Source organism: Diprion similis, chromosome 12 (assembly GCF_021155765.1).
Source record: "Diprion similis isolate iyDipSimi1 chromosome 12, iyDipSimi1.1, whole genome shotgun sequence".
NCBI classification, from domain to species: Eukaryota; Metazoa; Arthropoda; class Insecta; order Hymenoptera; family Diprionidae; genus Diprion; species Diprion similis.
The window spans coordinates 3,714,996-3,739,822 of NC_060116.1; the positions used below are offsets into that span (position 1 = coordinate 3,714,996).

Sequence of the window (24,827 nt, forward strand, 5' to 3'; positions counted from 1 at the left end):
GCGTGCTCAAGATGCGCCTTACAGAAAAGGCGAAGAGATGTGCCGCTCACCCCTTCACTCACTATCAGTCTGGCCGCTGCCGTGTAGTATTTTCGCCCAGCCGCTGCCTCGAACCACTCACTATACTTGGGCCGGCAAACGCATCGGCTTGCAACTCGTTACCCACTGCCTGTACGTTTTTGACACAACAAAATTATAAAACGTGACAGTGTCGGGTTATTCTTTAGTTTCAAACTAGAAATTACGGGTAACACCGTTCATTCCTAATTACGCTAATAAATCCAAAATTGAAAAAAAAAATTCCTACTCAGAGTTTTTGAATCAAAAAATTGAAAGTAATTGTAATAATACGAATTTGCTCATTGAAGAAGAAGATTTAATTCTCAATTGAATTTTAGATAAAGAGAAGAACTGATTCATTATTTAATGTTCCGAATAAAGAGAATGAAAATAAATTCCCATTAGAATTTTTCGAAATAAAGAGTGAGAAATAATTCTGAAAAATAAAAAAAATTCCTACTGCAATTTCTTGTAGTACAAAAAAATAATCACGTCAAATTTTATGAATCAAGAAATAAAAAACATTTTAAAATTGAGACTTTACTGCTACATTTAAGTAGGTACTGGCTTACTTATCAACGCTAATCTGTACAATTTGCAAATAAAAAAATTCATAATTCGATATGTGTTTTAGGGGTAGCGTTGACTGAGGATATGTCCCCAGTCAACGGGGATAGTCAACCAGTTCCAACGAGCGGCTGTCGAACTCACGGGTTGAACTAGACCTTTTTAACTAGACGAACTCGTCACCTACGCGTAATTACACGTCTTTACTCTCTAATTCTCTACGCAGGGAATGAGCGGTCAAAAAAATAGTAGTATCAACGGACAAAACTACAGAACTTGGAGAATAAAAGGAGTAGAACTCGATGAAGAAGGAGTTATAAATTGGATAGTCGGAGTATGGAATAAAAGCATATTTTTGACAGGTAGGGGGAATAGATCTACATACTTGTAGAGAACGTTGATGAAGATATATATCTTCTGTCAGGGATGAACAGGTTTTAGATGGACCCATTGCGTAAATGCCTACATTGTATGTGACGATACCGTGGTGTCAGCTGATGCGCCCGCCGGCACGACGTTACTGGGTGCAGGGGCTAATTACATAGTTTCAATTTCATTGCAAATTTCGGGCTATAGTTTTTGCTTTGCCTCACCCGTTTTCAAAATCATGTATTTGCACATCTAAACTCCTGAAAGTTGAGTCTTTCGAGATTTATCAAAATTTTAAATTGCATTAGCTTGAGTCGAGGTTTGAGTAATATCTAGGGTGCAGGTTTCTGATGTTTTTCTGATTATTCGGATAGCTCTGCGAACAAAAACACGGCTCAAACATATCGATGGTAATAGCCAGCGTTGATAATTTCTTTCAAAGATCAGCAAGGGATTATTGAACGCAAAAGACTCAAAGTTTTCGGAAGATTTTGCAACCAATCATCAACTTTTTTCGACTCGTAAATCAAATTCCAAAGCCACGTGTGTGTATTTTTTGGGCTGACACGCTTTTCACTTAACAATAATAAAAACTTATCACGCACACTTGTAACTCTTAATATCCCAGAAAAAATATTTTCATATGCGAAGGAAGATTATGGTCTGCGACAAAGTGATCTTTATGTTTAATTATGAATACGTACAAACAAATTCTTGGCTTATCCTTTTGCTATACTACTTTCGATTGCCGTTTTCGGTACTCTTTTTATTCTAGGCGCTCACAAACCTCGTATTTCCTATTGAACAGTCTCTTCAACTTTTTCAACTCCACCTTTCGAACACGTAACGATTTAGTCAAATTTCACTTCATGAAATTAAATAAATGTGCAACAGTGCAAAGTGTAAATTTACTCGCTTCAACTTCCTTTGATGCGGAATAGCAGATTTCAACTATGAGTAATTTTTGGTAACGGTAGTACGTACAGCGGACAGGATACAAATTGACTTTACGGATGATGTTGCGTTGGAAATAGAACTTCATGATTTGAGAGCTATCGGATTACCCCCCTTGAAAATCAGTTAATGAAAAACAATCGTTGATTTTTCAGTAATGTTATTTATATAATTCTGAACATTTTAAAATTTTCCCTCTGAGGAAAAGATTTTTTCGCGTCTCGTTTTGGTACTTTATGAATTAATAATAATCAATATTTAGCATCTCAACAATTGAGAAGAAAAAGATGGTTTGATAAGTACTTCAATACTATGCAGAAGGTAAAATAAATTTTTTTAGCTATTTTTCGTCACATTTCCAAAAAGTTGTATTACTGAAAGACAGTGTTAACATCTTATAAAAATTTTCAATAAATACACAAGACTTTTGTTCTAGATTTCAGTTAATTTACAACGAACCTCATCGTAGATCCATTTTAATTATTCGTTTTCATATTTGTTGAAGAACTTGCGTAATTTTTCACAATTAAAACCTAATGACCGCTTCTAAATTTTGGATAAAAAACTCATGAAATAGGTTCAGCCTTCGAGATATCTTCATAAAGCTTCTGGCAAAGAGAGTCTTTCAGAATTTTTTGGATGTTTTCAAAACATTGAATTTGTTCAATTCACAATTTCAGAAGTGCACAACAAAGCCAAAAAATTCTGCGTAGGGACATTTTTCAAACGATTAGAATTAAAAATGAAGTAGTGTCAAATTTTTCCAAAATGTTTGTATCTCAAAGTTAACTTCCTGAAACAACTTTGAAAAAGTAAATTGAACATCTCAGAGATGCCACTATCGCCTATAAAATATTTGATATATTCAGGTCCATGTAAACGATATTCGTTCATGCAAGATTGACTCTTATTTCTCCGTTGTATAATTCCGGCGTACATATTTCTCGTACAGGACTTTCTCAACTTATCAATTTCACGATGACGACGGTATGTTACCAACGTTTTGCACGTGATAGTTGTTGATTAAGAAGAACTTCTTTTACCGGCCTGGTCAGTTACTTGGTCGATAATACGTGAAACTGCTAGTACCCCCAAACCCGCCCAGACCCGCCGAACTGTTACGAAAAATAACCCAGGGTTATAAGTCTTTACATATCCTCAGTCAACGCTCTGTAGAAGCCCAGCATCTTGTTACACCCGAGGTTACACCGCGAAGCCGTCACCACGTCACTGGCAAACTATGGAGCACTGAGGAGTCCGGCAGCCAGCCAACGGTCTGTGATATCGGACATCGACACTAGCGATAAGCTATGATTTGAGAATTCCTTAATCCGAGAATCAATAAGGTCTAGGAAATTTTTCGCTACTAATATTGTCTTTATTCGAATTTCGACTCCGTGTAGCGGAGCTCGTCACTCTGGTCCTGACGCTATCCGAGTAAAAGACAAAACTTGAGAAGTTGAGCCTAGAGACGTATTTTTGGAGAAGAATTCGTTGTGTTTGCCAGTGAAGATGAGCGAAACTCAGGTTCAAAAATTGAGTTGGAGAATTCTTGGAGTGGCTTGCGAAGCGATAAGCGCTATTTTCCTCCTTGCGGACGAATTTCGAGTTTGATTGAGACGGACACATCGACTAACGGTTGGCCATTTCGACAATGCGTTATAGACGTGCTCGAAATTTGTTTGCCGGTTTCCTTGTTTGATGGCCGTAGCTTGAGTTTTGCGATAACGTAAAGAACATCATTGGTTTGTTGAGAATTTATAGTAGAGTCACGGTTTCGAGTAGAGTCAATTCATTCGTAAATTGCATCCAGCTATATTCTGCTGCACGGGGTCTAGTCGCGTTCATGGGTCTTAAAAGTGTCACTTCTCTGTAGGCGGCGTATCACTGTGAGTAAGCGCTCAGTTTATTGGTAGGATTCTTTCTTTTTTTTCCGTTTGTCGAGTTATATTCGAGTTTCAAATGCGTCGCGGTTAACCGCCTTAAGTTAGGATTGTTGGATTGAGAATTTATTTAATTTGCTCAGGCGACTACCGCCATCATTAGTTGTATGATTTGACATTTTGTTTTCGTGTTTGACGAACACCACCGTAGATACTACTAAGTTCACATCCGTTGCCATTAGCGCCTTAGTTTAGCAAAGAACTGTTGCGATAAGCACGTTCGAATAATCTCTTTTATTTGGTTTTGGTAATTCTGTTTATTATCATTGAAAAGGCGACTAGCGCAATAAGATTCAATGTTGATAAAATCTTTTGCTTTTCTTTATTTTGTTTTGGTTTTTGGAATCACCAAAACCGAGTTAAGTACTTGAAATTCCAAAATTTATTTTTGTTGCTGTAATGATAGAAGGTCGTAGGTCTTAAATAAGGAAGTGGAAGGGGAAACTTGTCACTCCACTGGCACGGGTAGTAGATATTATTTGTGGTAGTAGGAAAGCTCTCGAGTGGGTCGAGCGAAAAGAGTGAGTGAATAGGGTGTATATTCACAAAAAGGTGGTCTGCCACGGAACGACAAGCTGTAACAAAAATGATATCCTAAGAAGGAGATTCATTAAATACTTTTTGCTTATTCAATCAATAGATCAGCGACTTATGTGTAATCATTTCAATCCCCCTGCCTCTGATCCGACGGAAAAAACCCGAACAGGTACCTACGTGACGTAGACAGGATTGAACTACAGATTTATAGAAGGCTTTTAAATTTGTCGCAATGCATCCTCTTTCACCCTGCCAACTATTCAGTGAATCGAGAGGTTGGTGAAAATTGCATTCGCGATTCTTAGCGACGTCTCATGTCGAATAATGAGAGTACTCAGATTCCTCTCCCATAATCTTACAGTGAATTTATACTTTGTATTTTCTCCTTATTCTCACCTGTTTGACTTGGATTCCAAATCGAGTCAGCGGATTGCTCCCTACAATGCTAGTTGTACATGGAATGCGCTAAAGTGCAACTTTTCATTCTCCTAAATCCATTATGTAGGGGAGACCGCAGGGCGCGACGGGCCTTCCAAAAAAATTGGACTAACAGGAACAAATTTCTTCCAATATTGATATATTATTAGAGATTTGTTCGATGTGTTCTAAATTAATAAACGCAACATTCTTTGAGGTACACAAAATTTGCTTGAAAATTTGAAAAAATGATGCTTCAGATAAAATACATTTGCTCCAGAATACAGTTTTTTTTTCGCCATATATATTGATAGATAACCACTGATTCATTCAAACAGGTAAAGTTAAGGGATGCTGGGTCACTTCAGAGAAAAAAACGTTTGTAAAAATTTTGGGGTGGTCCTTCGTGCTCAGGCTTTGAGGGTCCGTCATGCCTGGCCTCTCCTACTTACTTTCAAGTCTTCTTTCATCTGGCTATGTACATTTGCCTCTTTTTCCGAAACCAACCCAAACTCTTGGATTTTCCCTGCTGCAATCAATTTCTCATCCACATATTTTCATTTTACTTTTAGATCTTCCATAATAAATCAATTACATATTCAATCATTGAACTTTCTCCGGACAAGTTCCTTTCAGCTTCCCTTTACTTTATTTACGCGCGTGTCGTCTATGGGTTACTAACCTAAAATAGGGCGTTATACCATTACAGCTGGGGGTAGATGCGGTCATAGATAGCTAGATTCCGATTACCTTGAGACCAATTGACATACATAACTTGTCAGAATATTACCAGAGAGACGTTATAAATACAAAGCTTTTGAAACATAAGTCTTGAAAATTGTCTCTACTGCTAGAAGATCATGCGATTGCAACAGAAATGTTTCGAACACTACGCAAAGTCGTACGAGACGGAACGTTACGGAATAAAGAACCGCGCATGAACCAAGCAAATTAAATAAAGCTTTAAAATAATGTTTATTGTAATGTTTTTTTTTTAACATCATATGAATTTTGATGCGCAATGTGCGTTGATGCCTCTTAATTTCAAAAATAATTTACAACACATCTCTGAGTTCTGACGTGTATCTAAGATTGTTGGCCGTTGCGTACGACATCAATCTCCACTACCTAACGTCAAATCTGTCTAGGATTCGAACCAGAATAATTCGTCTTTGGCTTCTCACTACCCTGAGGAGAAATCGGAATCAAGTGAAAGTTCGACCGACAGGTGCACTCATGAAGGTCCACGTATCACTAATGATGGTGTTTCGCATTCTACGACTCTATTCGTCCTTACTGTCGAGATGGCCACTGCCTCCTGATGCGAAGCGTATCGAAATCCTGAAACATTGGATTGTAACGGTTTTCCTACTGTGCAATTCAGTGATGGTCATGTCTGGTCTAATACTGAATGTGATCCGTAACCATGATGACCCCGCTACCTTTTCTTCAAGTATTAGCGATCTGATTACAACTATAGCAAACATTTTGTTCACAATCGTCTGCGAAGTCGAGGCAAATCGCCTTCATGTTGAGTACAAACAAATTTTTCTTATCTTATAGATTTATGTAGAAGGAAAATGAGTTACAGACTGATATTTAATGTTCTGATAAAAAAACGTGCGTGGTTTATTCCACGTGGAGAAAAATTTTGCGTCTGCATTTACAGGTGTTGAATATTGTGAGTACTTCCGAGACTCTCACTGTGTAAAGTACAAATCAACCAGGAATTTACACCATTGCGCAATGCTACATACCTTTCCAGTACTACCTGGTTATAAAGGAGTATTAGGGCGGTTAGGGGGATGGGATTCCCAGAAATTTGTCGCCAGAGCGTTTCCCAACTACTGCCTGATGATATCGGCGAATGCCGGCTTCAGACATTACGGCGCCGCGAGGCAATTGGAGCCCCCCCCCCCCCCCCCCCTAATTTTGAATAATATGCTACAAATCATAAAATTATGTGTCAACAACGACCCGCAAGTTGAACCAAACAAATCAATGCAAAACGGCTTACCTAAACCCATAATAACTAAACTGGTATCGAAATAACTGAAGCAATTCCAACAACAATACAAAATGACCTTAGCAAACTCATAAAATCTATCTCCGTTCCATTTAATATAACTTGCGACTTCAATTGAAAATCATTCTTTTGAAATTTCCACAAATTAGTTGTTCTAAGCTCTAGTCAAGATTCAGCACCCTAGAAACGTTTTCTCGTGAACAGTGATAGAATAGGAGGCCGAAGGCAGGTGGTCATGGAGTCCATATTTCAAATTCCATACTTCTCACGATTACTATTGCACCGGCTTAATATAAATGCCATTGATTCTATTTCCTTCATATAGACTTATGATTTATAAAACTATATTTCATCAAACTAATTCAGAAAAATTACACCTTCGAGCTTTTGCAGCGGAGAAATTTCGAATGAAATCATTGACGTAGATAGAATCTAATATGTCGTTTTCTATGCACATTGAGGCTAAACCAGAAAGTCGATCCTGCTCCATAGTCAGGCAGAGGTAATTCTTGATTAATTTTAATTCAGAAAACGACCTTTCCGCAAAGGCAATAGGTACCGGCAACGTTATAAGTATTCGTATAGCGATGTATGTGTTTGGACCGACTGTTGCGTGCCTGTTACTGTGTATACAATTCGAAATACATATAATATTAAAATGCTTCATTTCAAAGTCATGAATATCCTGTTTTTTCGAAATTTTTTTGTAGCTTAGCTATAATTGCAAATCGTTGTAATGTTCAGATCTGCTCTCTTTATCTATTCTTTTTCTGACGCTCTTATGTCATGACTCTGACCCTTCAATGGAAACATAGTCTATGTCAGAGACGCGAAATATCTAATGAAAGATTCTAAAATCCCAAATCGTCGCGCTGTTATTGGGTATCACATGTTGCAAATCGCGTTTAGTTATCATTTCGTGTATACGCGCAGTAATGGGTTCGGCATATGGGAGGCTTGCTGGGTTCGCTCGGGATTGGTAAGGTTACTCTTCTTTGAGCATGGATCGATGAAGCTGCCCTCAGAATCGATTCGAGTTTCAGTAAAATAGAAAAAAGGGCCTTATGATCTGACGCCCCCCACAATGGCGCCCTGAGACGGCTGCCTCACATGCTTAGTGTCTGAAGCCGGCACTGATCTCGGAAATCGCATGTGTGTGAGAGTGTCGATAATCACCACTAATCCTGGTCATAAATAAATTACAGTTATTTATACAGATCTGATGTCTAAACGCGTATGATTCAACGCACTGGCTTTTTCTCTTGTCACAAGGAGTCCGCGCCAAAGTTGGGAGAAAGAGGCAAAGTGGGGGAAGCTACGAAACTCGCTAAAGGAGAACGATAGGGAAATTCCCTCATAACGAGGACTCTTATAACACAGTAGCACTACACACTGCTTGCACCAAACATTTTCACACTTTTCAACGTAATACAATTTTTTTGTCGTCATAGTTCTCAATTGTAAATCTAATTGTAAAGAGAGCTGCTCAATTTAAGTGACGTCCCTTTCGCTGCGTATTGACTTTTCCGCAATTGGCCTTTCATAATTTGTCAATAGATTTTGGGACCTTACGTCACTCCAGACCAGTATTGATTTCTCATACGGAGGAAGTACATACTCCCCTGTATATTGATTTGAGGAAATGCTTTGGACGCAGATGCCATTTCGGTATTTTCGTACAAATATTTTTATTACAATTTCGCAATTTTCTACACTCATGCGATCACGATCGAAGCATTGAAAAAAGACAGTAATGGCGTTGATGTATCAAAAAGAAAGAAGAGTCAATCAACTGCTATTTTCCATCAAGGATCAAAATCCTACATACCTATCTAAAGTTGCGTATCCACATGAGAGTGAAACTGTCGAAAGTCGCTCTCGAAAATAGTACTCGCCAGTGGACATGCTCCTGAGAGTCACTCGTAGGCAGTGATTTTAAACTCCCCGATAGTAGACTCGCGAGAGCTTGCTCTCAAGTGGACAGTTTCGAACGCGCTATCTGAGAGTTACTCGCGAAGGTTCAAACCTAGTTCGAATTGTGACAGTGTTCTCCAAGTCTGATCATGGCACGACGCACGTGGACCTACTAGTATAGCTTGTTCCATCCGTGTATCTTTTTTTTGCAATACGCACGAGATTATTAGTGAAATCAAGTTGCAGTCTCCGTGATTTCCACGGTTTCACCCAGCAACTCTATTTATTTTCTCTTCTTTTTTTTCTCAAATTTCAAACGTCACTATCATGGCTGCTGCGACTTGTGGCAGTTTATGAGAAGCCATCTCAAAAAGTACTGACGTCGCCTAGCTTACGAGTTGCAGATGCTCTCCAGTGGACACAGTTCAGAGAGGAATTTGTGACAGTAACTCTCAGGCTACTGTTTGAACTACTCGCGAAAGTGAAACTCGCTGAAAAATACTCTCACGTGAAAACAGTCATAAGAGTACTCTGGAGAGCAACTCTCAGATTTCAATCTCATGTGGACAGGCACCTTTGATTGCGTACCGTGCAACCTTACCTTATGCCTACCTACTCTCACATGCACTCCATCTTCTAAGATTCAGCAAAGCTGCCTGTTTTCCTTATGCCCTAGTAGTTTCGAGATTTGTTCACCTATAATATGCAGGAATGTCCACATCGAATAGACACGTGAATGTTTCATAAATTCAGTGCTGTAATTCATCTGCTCGAAGTAGCTAACATGTCAATACCCAAAATTGAGAGAGTTCGGCGCAGATGCATAAATTTTTCGGTCTTTTGATAAAATTTATTCCTGACTCAACCATAAAGTTCTGATGTGGGACACTGCACTGCTATTGTAAGGGCATAGTACATTATGTAACAAGGGAATAAAGTCGGAGATTATTACCGCGAGTGGGTTTACTGCCCGAGCAAAACGAGGCGGGGGTAATAATCACCTCAGGGAATCATCGAGTTTTATTCCTGTGTTACATATAGGACTTTATTTCCAGCTCAACTCTGGTCACATCTGTTGACTCAAAAAGTGGGAATCACTCACGCACTGAGTGTTCGATGTCAACCGTAGCGGAAGCTGGTGGTGCCCTTTTTGGGCAGCTTGTGTTCGCTGTTTTCGTTGACCTCACTGGGGTCCAGCTGACCCCAATACCGACTTCAACGTACAATTTTTAAGAGAGGGCGCTTAAATCAGGGTTATTTCTGCAAGTTGATGAGAGAAATGTTGAATTCCTGACTGAACGGTGCAGTTAACTTTTTTTCCCTGAAAAGCGGGACGAAAATTAAATATTTTTCACGCTCAACTTTTTTCCCGCAAATGTCATTTTTTCCGGAAATTGGAAATACGATAGAAGAATTACACGATAGAATATGATAATGATGGCGATGACAATGACGATAATGATAATGATGATGAAAAAAAAACATTCTTAAGTAGGGGGGGGGGGGGGGGGGCTCTACCCGCCAGTCCCCCGATAGAGGCTTCGCCTTCACGCTCCCAGCAGGGCCTGCGGCCCGCGGCCCTGGACCTGCCCGGAAAATTGACCCTAGTTAGTTAGTTATTGGAAAAAAAAACGATACAGGACGTGGAACGAGATGTAAAAGAAATTCTTGAACACAAGAAAGTGAAAAGCAATGTGCAATACATACATGGGGTCTCTGAGACCCCAAGAACTTTTCATCACTCATATTTTACTTGCATAAACAACCGTGATTCAAGCGTGCTGACTTTGAGTACGTTGAAGTGGGTATTTCAGTCAGCTGGTCCTCAATATTTTTTTCATCAACTTCCGGAAATAATCCTGATCAAAGCGCGCTGACTTAAAAATTGAACGTTAAAGTCGATGTTGGGGTCAGCTGGACCCCAATGAGGTCAACGAAAACAGCAAACACAAAGCCCCAAAAAGGGCACCACCCGCTCCCGCCACGGTCGATATAGAACACTCAGCGCGTGAGTGATTCCCACTTTTTGAGTCAACAGATGTGACCAGAGTTGAGTCGGAAATAAAGTCCTATATATAACACGGGAATAAAATTCGATTATTCTCTGAGTTGATTACTGCCCTCGCCTGGTTCCGCTCGGGCAGTAAACTCACTCGCGGTAATAATCTTCGACCTCATTCCTTTGTTACATAATGTACTATAAGTCATCTCTTACAAGAGCAGTACAGTGTCCCACATCATGAAAATAACTCAGTATTCATGATTCCATTATTTCCTTGATAATACACTCAATGATTTACGACAAGGAAAATGACTGAATGAAAATTGTACGTATCTCTACCGGACTTGTTCTCATAAGACGTATTTCGCATTCTTTGCCACGATCACAAAAAAGTATTTACTAACTATACAAACTTTTTACCAGATACTGATAACCGATATAACGATGTTTTTGGAAGAAGCTACTGACGAAGAATCCGCTATGGTTGACTTCTACATGAGCAAATGTTCACTGCTCAATGCTATGATTCTTTCCACGGCTATTGTGGGTCCATCACTCTATATAATGGCCCCCACTTTTTTAACTCAGCCCTTTCCGGGTAAAGCCGCATATCCGTTTTCGATAGAGCCACTTTGGATTTGGGCTACTATATATGCTTCGCAGGCTATTACTGTTTTCCACGTCGGACACTCATTGATGATGAACTTACTCTTCGTAAATATGATCTGGTTCACCGTTGCAAGATCTGAACTGGTGCGCACAGACATTGAAAAGGTGGACAACGAAACTGATGCCATGAAATGTATTCAAAAGCATCAAAAATTCTTCTGGTGAGGGTAATTTATGTACATCAGTTTAACCATACTATATCTATTGAAGATGAATAGCTCAGTTGATTTAAAAATAACTCGAAACATTAGAATATACGGTGAATTTCTAACGACTGAATAGTCCGTCCCCTGCTAAAATTCGATGTGCATGTACTACAATTCGAGAGCAATTGTTTGGTAGGGTCATTACCCATCATAATTGGAAACGTAACGTACTTAACCTCAAAAATTTTCACAGCTGTGAATGTTGAACACAGCTTTCAACAAAAATTGTTCAAGTTTCTGAGGTGACGGTCATGACGGTTGATTGCCCTGGCTAGAAACTTTTCTCGCGTTATAGCGAAAGCACATTAAATTGTAGCAGGCAACAGAACATTCAATCGTTAGCGTCGTACTTTGTACAATATACAGAGTGATTGCCTAGCGGTTTACTGTTTGAACGCGCATGCGCTAATATTCTACAGCAATACCAATCGTTTTGTCAGGTCTACTAACCGTCATAAGTTCGAATGACAGATCACCGCAATGTGTGTAATTGTTCTCTACTGTCAAAATTATTTATACATCGCGACGACCTGTCATCTGAACTTATGACGGTTAGTCATAGAGATTCATAAAATTCTGCCAACACTTCTCGAATTTCGAATGAAACCTATAGTATTTTGGGAAAGACAAAACATCCATATTTATGTATACATGTGCTCATATCACCTGTATGTATACAGTTATCTCGCCGCTGCCGCCGATGTGTCAGGAATTCCGGAAGCATAAAAATAATCGAAATCCTCTGGTCTTTTTTCACCCCCTCCCAACCAAACCCAAAATATATATATATGTATGTACGACTACATATATTGTCACGCAAATGTGTGCTACTCTTCGGCTACCGAAGAAGTGACCGAGATCTCACCGCGATCCGAACGAAACTGGCACTTGCGATGACAACTGAAACAAACTGATCTCACAAAAAATATCGCTAGATTTTTGTTGGGCGCCTGGCGTGGTCAATCCGCCCCGAAATATTTACCTTCGCTAAACCTCGGCTAACACTCTCGGTAGCTCAGTACCGCAAAGAGGGGTAATTTTGGAGAGAAAAACACGGAGAGACACTCGACCACAACACGCTGATTGAGGAAAATAAAATAATATTCCCAGCAATAGCGGTAATACAGCAAAAAAGGATACAAAATACTTCAAAATTCGCTCTTCACGGTCCAAAATCGAATAACAGAATAATTTTCGTAATCCACGTTACTTTTTATCCTATCGAGCCTTTAGCTCGCTACTCAAAACTAAACTCTTCATTAAAAATTCACTCACCCTCAATTCTCAATTCTGAATCCAGACATGCTCAGAACAAAGCGATAATCGATACGAAACCGAGCCTATCCTAGTTTCTCGATGGCGTGCCGAACCGGCTCCGGAACAGACGGTGTTCGTAATCACCCGACTCGGAGCTTCGAGTCAACTATAGTGATGTCTTGTATTTTTCTGCGACAGCCATGTGCACACATACAAGTGAATTTCGCAGTATGAATTCTCGAAAACGAAAGAATACTTTTCAAATGTTTTGTGATGAAATGATTCCTCATTAACAATTGCTGTGATATTATAAAATGATGCGTCGACAGCTGACACATGTATTCACATCTCACATCATGATGGCTGCCGCTGAAAGTGCTGAAACGATGCGATAGCATTTCGGTTGTTGAACGATCTACTGCACTTAGACATCACTGGAATCTATTTCGCCTACAACAAAACAGGAGCGCGAATAGATTAATTGCAACTCCATTGTTGGTTGAGCTCTATATTCAGAGAATTTACCCTGCGAAAATTCAGTGATATAAGATGGCACCACCATTAACCTATCGGCTCGGCGCTGATTGTGAACCAGCGATGCCAGGCCACATAGTCCAGGCATTTTAGGTTTTCCGATCGAAATAAACCGGAGGTTTATTGTTTTTTTTTTTTTTCTTTTTCTTTTATAGATCACCTCATTTTGTCCTTCTGAAAAACAGATTAAAAATCGAGACCGAGATCGCGTTCGCGTTAATTAATATTCAAGGTCGGAAGTTAACAAATTTGGCTTTTTGCGAATATTCCACTTCCTATTGTTTAGATACCAATCAAGATGGCTATCAAAATTGAAACTCAAAACATTTCGCACCAAACAAGTCTCATTCATTTTTCTCGTACAATGAACGATGAATCTGCACGGTGGGGACGGTTTGATTATCAGTTTATTTACTTGATAAACCTCATAACGAGGTGAAACTTTCTTAACGAAAAGTGAAAAAATGAACCGCAATAACAGTCAAATTCAAATTAGGTTTCCATGACACAAGTATCATCCATTAACACCAATCAGAATTCCAAGTGGCTGCTCGGTTAACATCTAAATAATATCACGGTATTGTTAACCCTTACGACATAATCGAAAGTAATCAGTGATTAGTTAAACTATAAATGTTGACTACCGCATTAAAGGATTACCTCTGAAGGATTTCGAAGCAAAATATGCATGACATTTATAAGATTTCCTTTCATCTTTAGTATTGCTGAAACAATTTTATGTTAGTACTATAATAATATTAGTTTTATGCCCAAATGCTGATACATAAGGAAGTTATAAAAAGCAACAAAGGCAGACAGGAGACAATAAAAATTCAATTTCTTTTCACGCATTGGAATCTTCATATTATCATTCAACATTCATGACTCAATAAATCTATTGATCTGTTGGCTGCAATGTTGTTTTGTTCATGAAACACAACTTTACACTGGATCAGCCAAATGACGTTCATCTCCCACATTTCTCAAATATTAATTTGTGAATAACAAAGAAACATTTTCATTTACTTGTCACAGATGTGGAGAATAATTTGTACCCCAAGAAAGACACGAGGGCGCGAGGAAAGAGTATCGTTAGAATAGAAAAGATCCGCTTGCCGAGTACGTAGCTCTGAGAATGATGTTTCGATATCGCTACATGAAATGTGAGGTCCGACTTGACGATGTCTACGTGCGGGAAGCTCGTGCTTGGCATTTTTCCCGGTTTCCAGCTCCAATAATAATTTATTGTATCACCAATCATTCATAATAAACTAAATCCTTCTATCGGTGAAAACATAAAACACTTTCCGTCGATAACGTTACACACTACAGTAACTTCCTAGGAAATGAAATCGGATTGATATTCCACTTGAATTCAAATGATTGAGAAGATAGTTTACTGGTAATTAATAAAAAGTTGCGAATCGGAATGACGCAAGCGGTGATGCGGGTAATTTAGAGTATTTGGCACAGTTCTGATAATTTGAAACTGACCAATATTATGTAGCCGTACGTATATGTAATATGTACATTGTACATTGTGTATCGAAGTGAATCAACTGTAGCATTTGTTGACCCTTGTAAGTTGTGAGATTATGTACGAAATTTGTACATCTGATATAACGTTGCTAGTCACACAGAGAATTCGATTAGTATACACGAAAGTTACAGAACTACTCAACATTATAAGTGATACAGGAACCACGTTCGTTCGTACAACGTTCGTGTCAACTGCCCTGAATAGTGTACCAATAACTATTAAAAATAGACAATCTAACGATAAAATATTTTTTTCCAAATATATTCAATTGATTCGATCGTCAGAGATATCTTTTTGAAAAATTCAGATTATTGATTGCATGAATTGGCTCGTTGATTTGTCACTGGATGATGAGAGTTTTTGTGCTCCGTTGAAAGCAGATGAGTATTTTTAGACTGATTTGCACGAAGAGTCTAAAATTCGTATCTATATTTCTAAATTTTAATACTTTCTTCAATTCTAATTCCTAAATCAACACATCGAACTGTATTTTTCTACGTGATAGTTATCAAATCCTGTTCGTTATCTATAACTTTAATTATTGTCATTTCCTCGCTTTTATTAGTGTCGTTTTGAAATTTTCTTTTGTGTTTGGAACTTTGTCTTTAACTTCGTCCTCTACTTATGAGTTTCGGTTTCTGTCTGCTTTAGCTGTGACAGAGAAACTACATTTATATTTATTTCCGTTACTGTCTTATCAAGTCACATGAATACCTTGTCGATTATTATCTCTAGACCAGGCTGGACTTTTTGTCGGCTCGGATGAAATATGAAATATGAAAAGCCATGCTACGCAGTTTACATATATGAAAAAACTGCTGCTAGAGGATGTGTTTTGTTTTTTTGTATGTGAATCAACATATTCGACATGATGCAATTCGAAAAATTTAGAAATAGGTTCAATACATTCAGTGTGTGTGTGTGTGTGCACAGTGTGTGTGCCAGAGTTTCGACGAACTTTGATCAAATGTGGTAGCACAGTACCATTTGCAGGAATTACGATACCTTCCAATTCCAGTGTCGTAAGCAACGTCCGTGGAGTAATGGTTATGAGAAACTTTGTCTGAACGTAGTTACCTTGACATGCGTGAAACTGTATTGCATTATCCTATTCACAAGAAGTTCATTGTGTATTGCTAATGACTCCGGTCGCCAGTTTGAGATTTATAAAATGAATGGAAGAGATTCCGTTTCCCCGGCAGACTGTGAATTGAAAACAACCGAATCCCGATACCGAATAAATAAGAAATAATACAGACGTATTTCTGGCTGATAGATTTTAATTTAAGGCATGAGAAGCAGTGTGATCTACAAGTTGGAAAAGAATCATGCAAGACAAACAAGTTCCGATCCCAAATTAAGAAAAATTCATAGAAACAGATTTCTGGTTAATTGAATTGACCATCTAAAAAAGAACAGTTGAGATCCGTTTCGTGTCCATTACCGTGAGCAATGCCTGTTTAGTTATGATTGTGAATCCGACAGGTTATGGCTGTGAGAAACTGCGACTGAACCTGGTTGTTGCATAAGTGCGCATTCACTGGTGAAGTGAAACTCGTTGCATCTGGCGACTGTGAATTAGGAATTCGTAAGGACTAGTATAAAATTGATAAAAAGTAACAAGTACGTAATATTTAGTTCTGAAATGAGCGTAATGTACAGGAAAAAATTGCAAAAAGTGCATTTTAACGCACAGAATTATTGCGATTCCTTTCACGGTTACAATTGTGTGTAGTGCTCATCCATAGTCTTGAAAAGTGAAAAACCTTTTCAACTTCCCATTTCCCTGTTTTCGGAGATGAAAGAAAGTTATTGTAATCACCTCGAAAAAGTAAAGTTGGATTTTCACTGAATCTCGACGTTTCAAGATCTGGAGAATCACCTCCGACCACTTCCTTATGGACCCCTGTGTGTGTGTATGTGTGTGCATGTATGTTAGTGCGTACGTACGTATGGATAAGATCAATTTTTTTGTTCGACGATACCTTTAGAACGAGTGACTGGATTTTGATGATTTTTGGCTCAATCGATGCTGCTCTTCCAAACTTGAAACTCATTAGATTTTGGCTTTGATCGATCGAGTACTTTTTCAATTATTCAAATAACAAAATGCCAAAAGTCAAATAAAAATGATATCTTGAGGATGAATGAACGGATTTGAATAAAAATCGATACCGTGAGATTTTTCGGGTCACCGATAACGAATCCAAGGCCAGAATTACAAAACTTATGATGGTGGATCCACTATAGTGGTTCAAAATAGAAAAAAATCGTAATATTTTCACATAATATGGCATCCAAGGGCTTTTCAATCGTCAATCACGGATCTGAATTTGTAATTCGAAATTCTAATTGGATATTGATATTTTTTTTTTCCGTGAACTCGAAACCTGCAATGTGACGCCGGGAAGTTTGAGGGCTGACTCACGGTCCGCCTGAAGCCGCTTGTTTCCTGCATTTTCCTTGATCACCTGTGAGCGCCATTAAGGATGCCAGTACTGTCATTCGGTCTTACATTTCATGCTAATCTTCATATCACTCACTCAAAAAGTCTATCGTCCTTTGCAATATTTGGATTCTGATACTGCAATGCTGGAGACGTGATAATTATCATGAGCAAAACATCAGTTGATTGAAGGCTCGTGCCAACACTCTTACTCTACAAGGCCTGTTACCCGGATGCGGGAACGCCGGATGCGTTGAACTACGGGACACATGACCTACACGCCGAAACACACAACACGGACGACCTGAATTCGCTGAACGTTGATACACGGAGCACAAGATTAAGGTTAGACAATGACTGATAGTGGCGCTGCATCCATGCTTACGTGCGGTCATTTTGATTTATCTTGGATTTACTCTTTCGGTAATAGCGTTTTATTACGCGTGTAGCAATTTCACAAAGAATGAGGTCCCGAACTGCGTTCATCCAGAAACGGAAAAGGTTCGGGTGATTGGCGGCGATAACTTACCGCGAATTCTCATGCTGCATTGATTCACTCTTCCTGTTGAAGTCATATGCTATTCTAAGACCTTCAAAAACTGGAGTTGATCATTATTTTTTTTCGCGAATATTCGGAAACGGCACGGCGATTCCTCATGGCATTCACATGCAATGTATATATTTTCCAGATTCTTAAACCTGAATCTGATTATTTGTGCGTGAATGTAATCATATTCAGGAGTGGTTGAACCCCCACTCGTCAATTTTTTTTCCCACCGAGTAAATCACATTTTCTATTTCTCGTCACGGGAAAATTTTTACAATTAGTTGACTGAAAAAATGTTGTGTTCTTAGGAGTGAAACAACGATTAATGCTCGACATCTCTATCTTTGAATGTGCGGTTTCACCTCATTAAAGTAATTTGTGTCCAATAAAAAAAAATACACATCGCTTGCTCTTCGATGCACTGCAACATGTATGAACTTTATCAAATCCGGAGAGATCCGCCTGGAAAACCCTCCTTATAAGACAAAAGTTCTCAAACTCGATTGACTTAAAGTAAACGCCAAGTTTTTCTCTCTTGAATCCTCTAAATTCACATTGGTTTTGTGAGGAAATAAGCTTTTGGAATAAATGGTTGTCATTTACTTTTTCGTTGATAGATATTAGTGATTTGGTCTGTGGGCAGCTCCGCATACTCAGCAATGACTGGACACGAGACCAACTGCTTGATGATATTTTTTTCCCATCGTTGTCGTTGAGATATCAAATGATGATTAAAAGGCTGTTGATTGATTCGACTTGGAATTCAGATTGAGGACAACAAGAAGAAGTTCATTTAAAATAACGGGTTAAACACTGCAAAGAAAGTGAATTCAAATCTTTAGTTAAGAATAAAAATAAATGTAGTAATTTGAAAATGTATGAATTGACCAATGGCAAAGTTAGACATTCTTGATCTAAATTCGTTTCTATCTGCACACAATTCCCACTTTGCGATTTGTCCTCTATGAATTTTAGAGTAGAATTTAGAATGTCCGGTTGTGATGAAGTACTGTTGGGTAAACAGGTTTTTTCAGAACTGTTCGAATGAGAGAATTGTTCAGAAGTATTCTGATTCTTGTCCGGCAATGTTCCTCTTGAAGTTTGTTCTATGATTTTAAGAATCTACCCAACTCTCTGATTGGTTCTTCCCAAATTCAAGAAAGTTTCTTATGCAAGCGCTCCCCTACGACTCATATTGCAAACTTACGCTCCGCGCAAAAAAAACTTACTTTGCGTTCTTGGTACATGATCTAATACCATTTTTGAGTTCACTGTAACGGCCACTTAATTGAGCTGGAAAGCGGAACAAGGGTGGCATAGGACTCCCTGGTGTGTTTTCTCACACATTTTCGGGGGAAAAGTTTTCATTTCCTGCTCATTTGCGGCATATGAGCAGCATTGTCGTCTCGCTAATCGAGTAACTACTTTTCAACTGAATAAAGTAGCGACAGTTAAGTCGGGACTAAAATCACACATGCATCACAAGAGTTAAGCCGGTTCTTCCCTCGCTTTACTCAGGCAATAAACCAGGGCTTGGGAATAACCTTCGACCTCATTCCCTTGTTACATACTGTACTATATTGTTGAATACGAGTGGCCGCAGATACATGATAGAGCCGCCTGATTGTTTGCGGCGTGGACAGTTGGGTGTTCGTATGGCCGTGTAGAGATCTCGGTGTCGACTATAAGCGTTTACATGTATCGAATCGACCATTGTTCCGAATTTGTGGCATCGTTAGAAGAAAGAATCGACGGCTCCCGTCGTTTGAATTCGAGGGGGTTTTGAATGGAGGTGGGTGTACATGTGTGTGCTGGAATTCCCGACGCCACAATTGTTAATGTGGTGGCGGCGGCGTAAACTTGTAAAATATCCTTGCGAATGTGCTGCGCTTCGATTTTGTGACTTTAATCAAGAATCAAGGCATTTTGATACATCGAAGTGTATAATATGGATTGTGTCCGACACGTGTGTAGGCAAGATTGTAAAGACTGATGAACTACAGACTAAAAAAGTATTCGAACAAAATTGAAAATTGTCTTTGATTGTGACCAAGGCTCCCCAAACTATGAACCCGATCAGTCGGTGATGTAATAGCTCCTTGGTGACCTGACTCAGAGAGGAGGCGCCGACGGATGTCGTGTCCCCGTAGTATTTCGAATACCATATTGACTGAACCGAATAGAAGAGCTGTATACACCGTCATACATTACATCATGAGTTTCTTTAAATGTAAAATAGTCTATGCACCCGATTTACTGAGAAAGGCAACCGGCATCACTGTCCGTCAGATTCAGATTAAGCACCGCACTAACCAAGTAAATCTCCGATGGCGAGGACAGTTTCAACGAGTTTTGTTTACGTTCGTATAATTTTCAGTTTTGCGGACAAAATGTCGATACCTGTGAGGCGTATGGCTTGTCAGGTAGCAGCAAGCAACTTGGCAGCCGTGGTGTTCGGAGGACTGGTGTTCGCTTACGTAAGGCTGAATTGTAATTGATGAAAATCTATGTGACGACGAAAATTGCATGTCTGTTAGCTCTATGACCTGATAAAATATTTGTTTTCATGTTATGGCGATACAGAGGTGGAGGTCATTTGCATTATTCGACGTCCTCATGTTGCTTTGCTTCATGTTCTTCTCCTTGACTCAGCCGTTTTTGTACGTTTGGCCTGCGGACAACCTAATTGAATCGGTAATTGACTTCAGTTTCTCTCGTTCATTTTCTTTTAGTAAGGTTTGCCGAAATTTAAGTTTTTTACGTAATGCTCGTTAGATTAGAACTAATCGCTATCGTGCGTTAGTGAAACTCATTAAGATGATTTATAAACATGAACCAAAGCTGGCTCAATGTCGGCAAAGGAAGATTGTATACCGGGTTCGAACTAGCATTAGTTTTTTCATATGTTGTTTCGCCATAACCAAGATATGGAACATCGCTGACTCAGCGTCGGTAAACATCGCTTGAATATGGTACTGAGCCAGGTTTGGCTCGTATTACCAATGTCGGTAAACTCTTTAACGGCACCCGTCGTGCATTTCGCGAACGAAAACTTGTGCATGTGTTGCCGCTAGCGGTGACCGCGTATGTCGGAGCCAGCACTTTCGCCGGAGACTTTTAGTATAATGCCAATAGTGATATGTGTAGTACATGTACACGAGGTGGCGCTAGCGTCGCGCCAGGCGACGAGAGAGTTAGTCAAGACCAAACCACTGTGATGACCTGTCATAAAGATATAAAGACGTTACAAAACTACTTCAATGTGTTTTCATATTAAGAAGTAACAATCCAACAATATGCATATTATTTCAATAACCTCTTTAGTACGTTTTCCTACCTTAGTTATCTTTACCTGCCCTTCGATTTTCGAAAAAACTTGATTTCTTCGTGAAGTTATTTTTGTTTTAGTGGCAAACAAATATATTTCAAGTCAAGAAAATCTAGCGAATGACAGGGAATATTTATTTCAATATTTGTGACCGAACTTTGAGTTGTATCATCGAACCGTCGACCGTACATCCGTCACTCATTGGCACTACGTATATCGACGCTACAAATATGTACACTAGAAACACCTTTGTGTCATTTATTCTACCTACACCATACTCCCTCGAATATTTGTGTAACATTTTGTTCCACTTGGTCTACAATACTTGGAGAAAGTTTCAGCTGGAACTTTTGTTCAGCATTTTTCAACTTACTCAAACTATTGTGTCACCCTTGTTCGCACTTTCGCAAGACATTCACATCGATAATAATATTTTGTGTCTTCCAAAGAGCCTACGAGTATCAGAAACCATCTTGCATAGCCAGTGGGTGGGAAAATCGCCGCAGACGCTCAAGTTGTTACTCTTTATGATGCAGAGGGCCTCTCAGCCATTTGTCATCAAAGTGGACGGCCTACTTCCGGTTTTGAATCTGGAAACGTTTGGAAGTGTATGTTTTTGATGAGCCTACAACATATTGACTTTTTTGCAAACCTCCTCAACTTATTCATAATTTTTTTTAGGCGTTGTCGACCACTTTCTCGTACATCGCAACGCTGCTAACTATTTTCGGCAACTGAACGAGAAAGCAGAAATTCGCCGGGATGTGAAGAGTTTGTTCCATCAAAAAACGTATCCCACGGGCTCAAAATGTGTGTTTTATCACCGCCGAGTGGCATCATACTGGACAGTTCGATCCATTCAGTGCAACTGTGAAAATTTGGCCAATTTCTGTGGGTGGTATCCAATCTGTAAATTTTTTTTCCAAATTTTGAAAAAGTGAAAAGACGCTCCACTTTTTTCCAAAATAATGTATTAACTACTCAAGTTTCACTCTAATCGCTTAAGCGGTAGAGGAGTTTTGCATCCCCGCGTTGTCGAGGTGTAGGGTCTTTATAAGCACCTTAAGGACGGCACTCTTTTGGCAGTGCAACGGGCTTATATTGGACGTTACGAAAAATGTATTGAGGTGAGTGGTCAGAATTTTGAACATTAGTTGTGAAATTTTGGGAAAATAATCTTGCCTTCGAAATGACTGCGCCATTAAAAAAATTTAACCGATTTATTTTTCTTTTCCAATGAATATCCCATGATCCTTTAGTTTTAAGACCATGGCGTCCAAGTACTTTTAGATCTGGAATTTAATGCTCTTTTGATTTCCGTAACAAAAAATATACCATCCCGTTTGAAAAACCAAAGTTGACCCTCAAATGACCTTGATACTACGAGTTTTGTAAAAATTCAAAGACACCATCTTATGTCCCCCTTGAAACCAAGAAACTAATGTCCCGAACATTTTTTCCTATCCTGCTTGGTTTAGAAGAAAAGTGCCTGGATCACTATAAATGCCTCACCCTGTATGTGGTGATATACTGAGACGTTTTACGAGAGAAATACTACGAGAAATAACCTGCTCGTAACGTGTGCAATTGCACTTGCCTAATTTCGATCAGCTGACATCCATGCTTGCAGCCTGAAGCAAACCTTGACCGATAAAAACAAATTATCCAGAATCGACTGGCTGAATAATGTCAGTTTGCTAGAGGTTATGTACGTAATTATCCCGAAACGGGTATGACTGAGTCATGTTTATTGAAACCTGCGTTGATTGAATATCAAGCCATGAATTTTGCTAAAGTTACATCAAATAATGATTATCAACTGCCAAATTAAAACAATGCTATCAAACTGCGAACGGTTATGTTCTTAACTTTGGGATTAGAGCTGAATGAAGACTCATGTGGATCTACTTTAAAGTTCATTATTTTGAGCTTTATCATAACACAACCTCTTTCGGATGGAAGAAATCATATCTCAGATTACTAATCTATCACTTGACGTTATTTGATAAAATCAAAATTGGCGTTTGCAACCTAATATTGACTAGATGCTGGTTTTAATGAACGGAATTTGAATCAACACACGTCGCGTCACGCTTGTGACGTGAAACACATAGCATTCATAACCTCTCGTGGCTTACGGTGTAACCGCGATCCAGTATTCATCGTTCACTCTGCCTACTGTAATACTGGTAACGTTTTCACGAAGTCGGCTACGCATATAAACTGAAGGACAAGCAGGACATTGAAAAAAAAATCGGTATAAGACATTGAGAAAGAGTAATAACGATAAGTTTAATAAATGTATCTGTGTTATGGGTAATTTAATTCGGAATTTTTACTGTACAAAATCAGTTTTGAACTAGTGCACAATGGTGTGTGGACTTGTTTGGAAATATTTATGGCATGTATTTCAAATTCATATATCTACGTTGTATAGTGAACGTAATATGTATACGTTGAACAAACGTTGCAAACTGTTTGAGTTGATCATATAAACCTGGCACATGCGTATAACACGAAACACTAACAATGGACACTAGATTTCAACTTATTAACCACAGGGCGATGTACCTACGCTTAATTGTAAGACTCATCGAGTATATTCCAGATGAATGAAATAGAAAGGTATTGTAAAAAAAGTGCTACGAAAGCTATTGCACCCGTGCAACCGATTCACATTGTTAATTAGATTTAAGACTCAATAAATGAAAAAAAACAAATTGCAAACTAGATTGATTTATCAAAAACTGAAAATATTTGTTGGCTGTGTTCCGGGGTGGATCATTGCGATTACAACGAGCGACTATCGATGACCGCATCCACACTCAGCCGTGATGTTATTACGGCTTGTTTCGGGTCCGTAACCCATCGAATCCGCACATGTACGAATCTGGATAAGAGGACGTGAGAGGAAGTTGCATTAAGAAGATGTGGGGGAGGAAAAAGGGGAGCCAGGTGATATTGGACGTTGGCCGAAAGAGCGATGACTTGAGTGTACCTATATAGAGAAAAGGATGCAAGGTACTGGCTAGTTACCGTGCAGGAGTAGAGGGAGCATACTAGTGACTCCGTGAAGATGAAAAGAGGATACACTCTGTGTAATCACTGTACGAATGTGGGAAAATAAATATCCGGAGAAAGATCCGGAGGACCTATCAAACAACTGTTCTTCTTACCTTTCTTTAGCTTTTTCGTTCATTATTAGAATGAAATTGAAAACATAACAACTTATGAGTACAGATTTGAATTCGTTTGATGTACAGTTTATATGTCAATTTGTAATCCTCGTTGTACTTTCAAATCAGAGATGCTTACGTGGAATGAAAGTGCATACTTATGTTCATAATAATAGACCTCTTTTTCTAAATTCTCGATTTGAACTATGCATTGAAACACTTCAATCAGTGAAAGTGTTGAACGGTAACGTAACACATATCTCGATGATTCCTAACGCGAATACCCTCCCGGGGCACGTGTGACCCTAATGTCCCGGAAAAACGAACTCACAACC

At 39.0% G+C, this 24,827-nt stretch overlaps 1 protein-coding gene across 1 annotated transcript; it reads left to right on the forward strand.

The window, feature by feature from the left end:
• The first annotated feature begins 7,310 nt into the window (after positions 1 to 7,310).
• LOC124413615 lies at positions 7,311 to 22,054 on the forward strand. The gene is made up of 7 exons (XM_046894336.1): positions 7,311 to 7,375; positions 9,843 to 10,007; positions 10,686 to 10,773; positions 11,213 to 11,619; positions 20,366 to 20,465; positions 21,766 to 21,924; positions 21,998 to 22,054. The coding sequence occupies exons 1-7, from the start codon at positions 7,311 to 7,313 to the stop codon at positions 22,052 to 22,054; spliced, it is 1,041 nt and encodes a 346-aa protein (XP_046750292.1).
• Positions 22,055 to 24,827: the final 2,773 nt, after the last annotated feature.

Coding starts and splice junctions, on each gene's coding strand:
- LOC124413615 (XM_046894336.1), top strand. CDS start 7,311: ATGTCGTTTTCTATGCACATTGAGGCTAAACCAGAAAGTCGATCCTGC. Junction 10,008..10,685: donor ACCCCAATACCGACTTCAAC/GTACAATTTTTA, acceptor TGAACGTTAAAG/TCGATGTTGGGGTCAGCTGG. Junction 10,774..11,212: donor CACCACCCGCTCCCGCCACG/GTCGATATAGAA, acceptor ACTTTTTACCAG/ATACTGATAACCGATATAAC.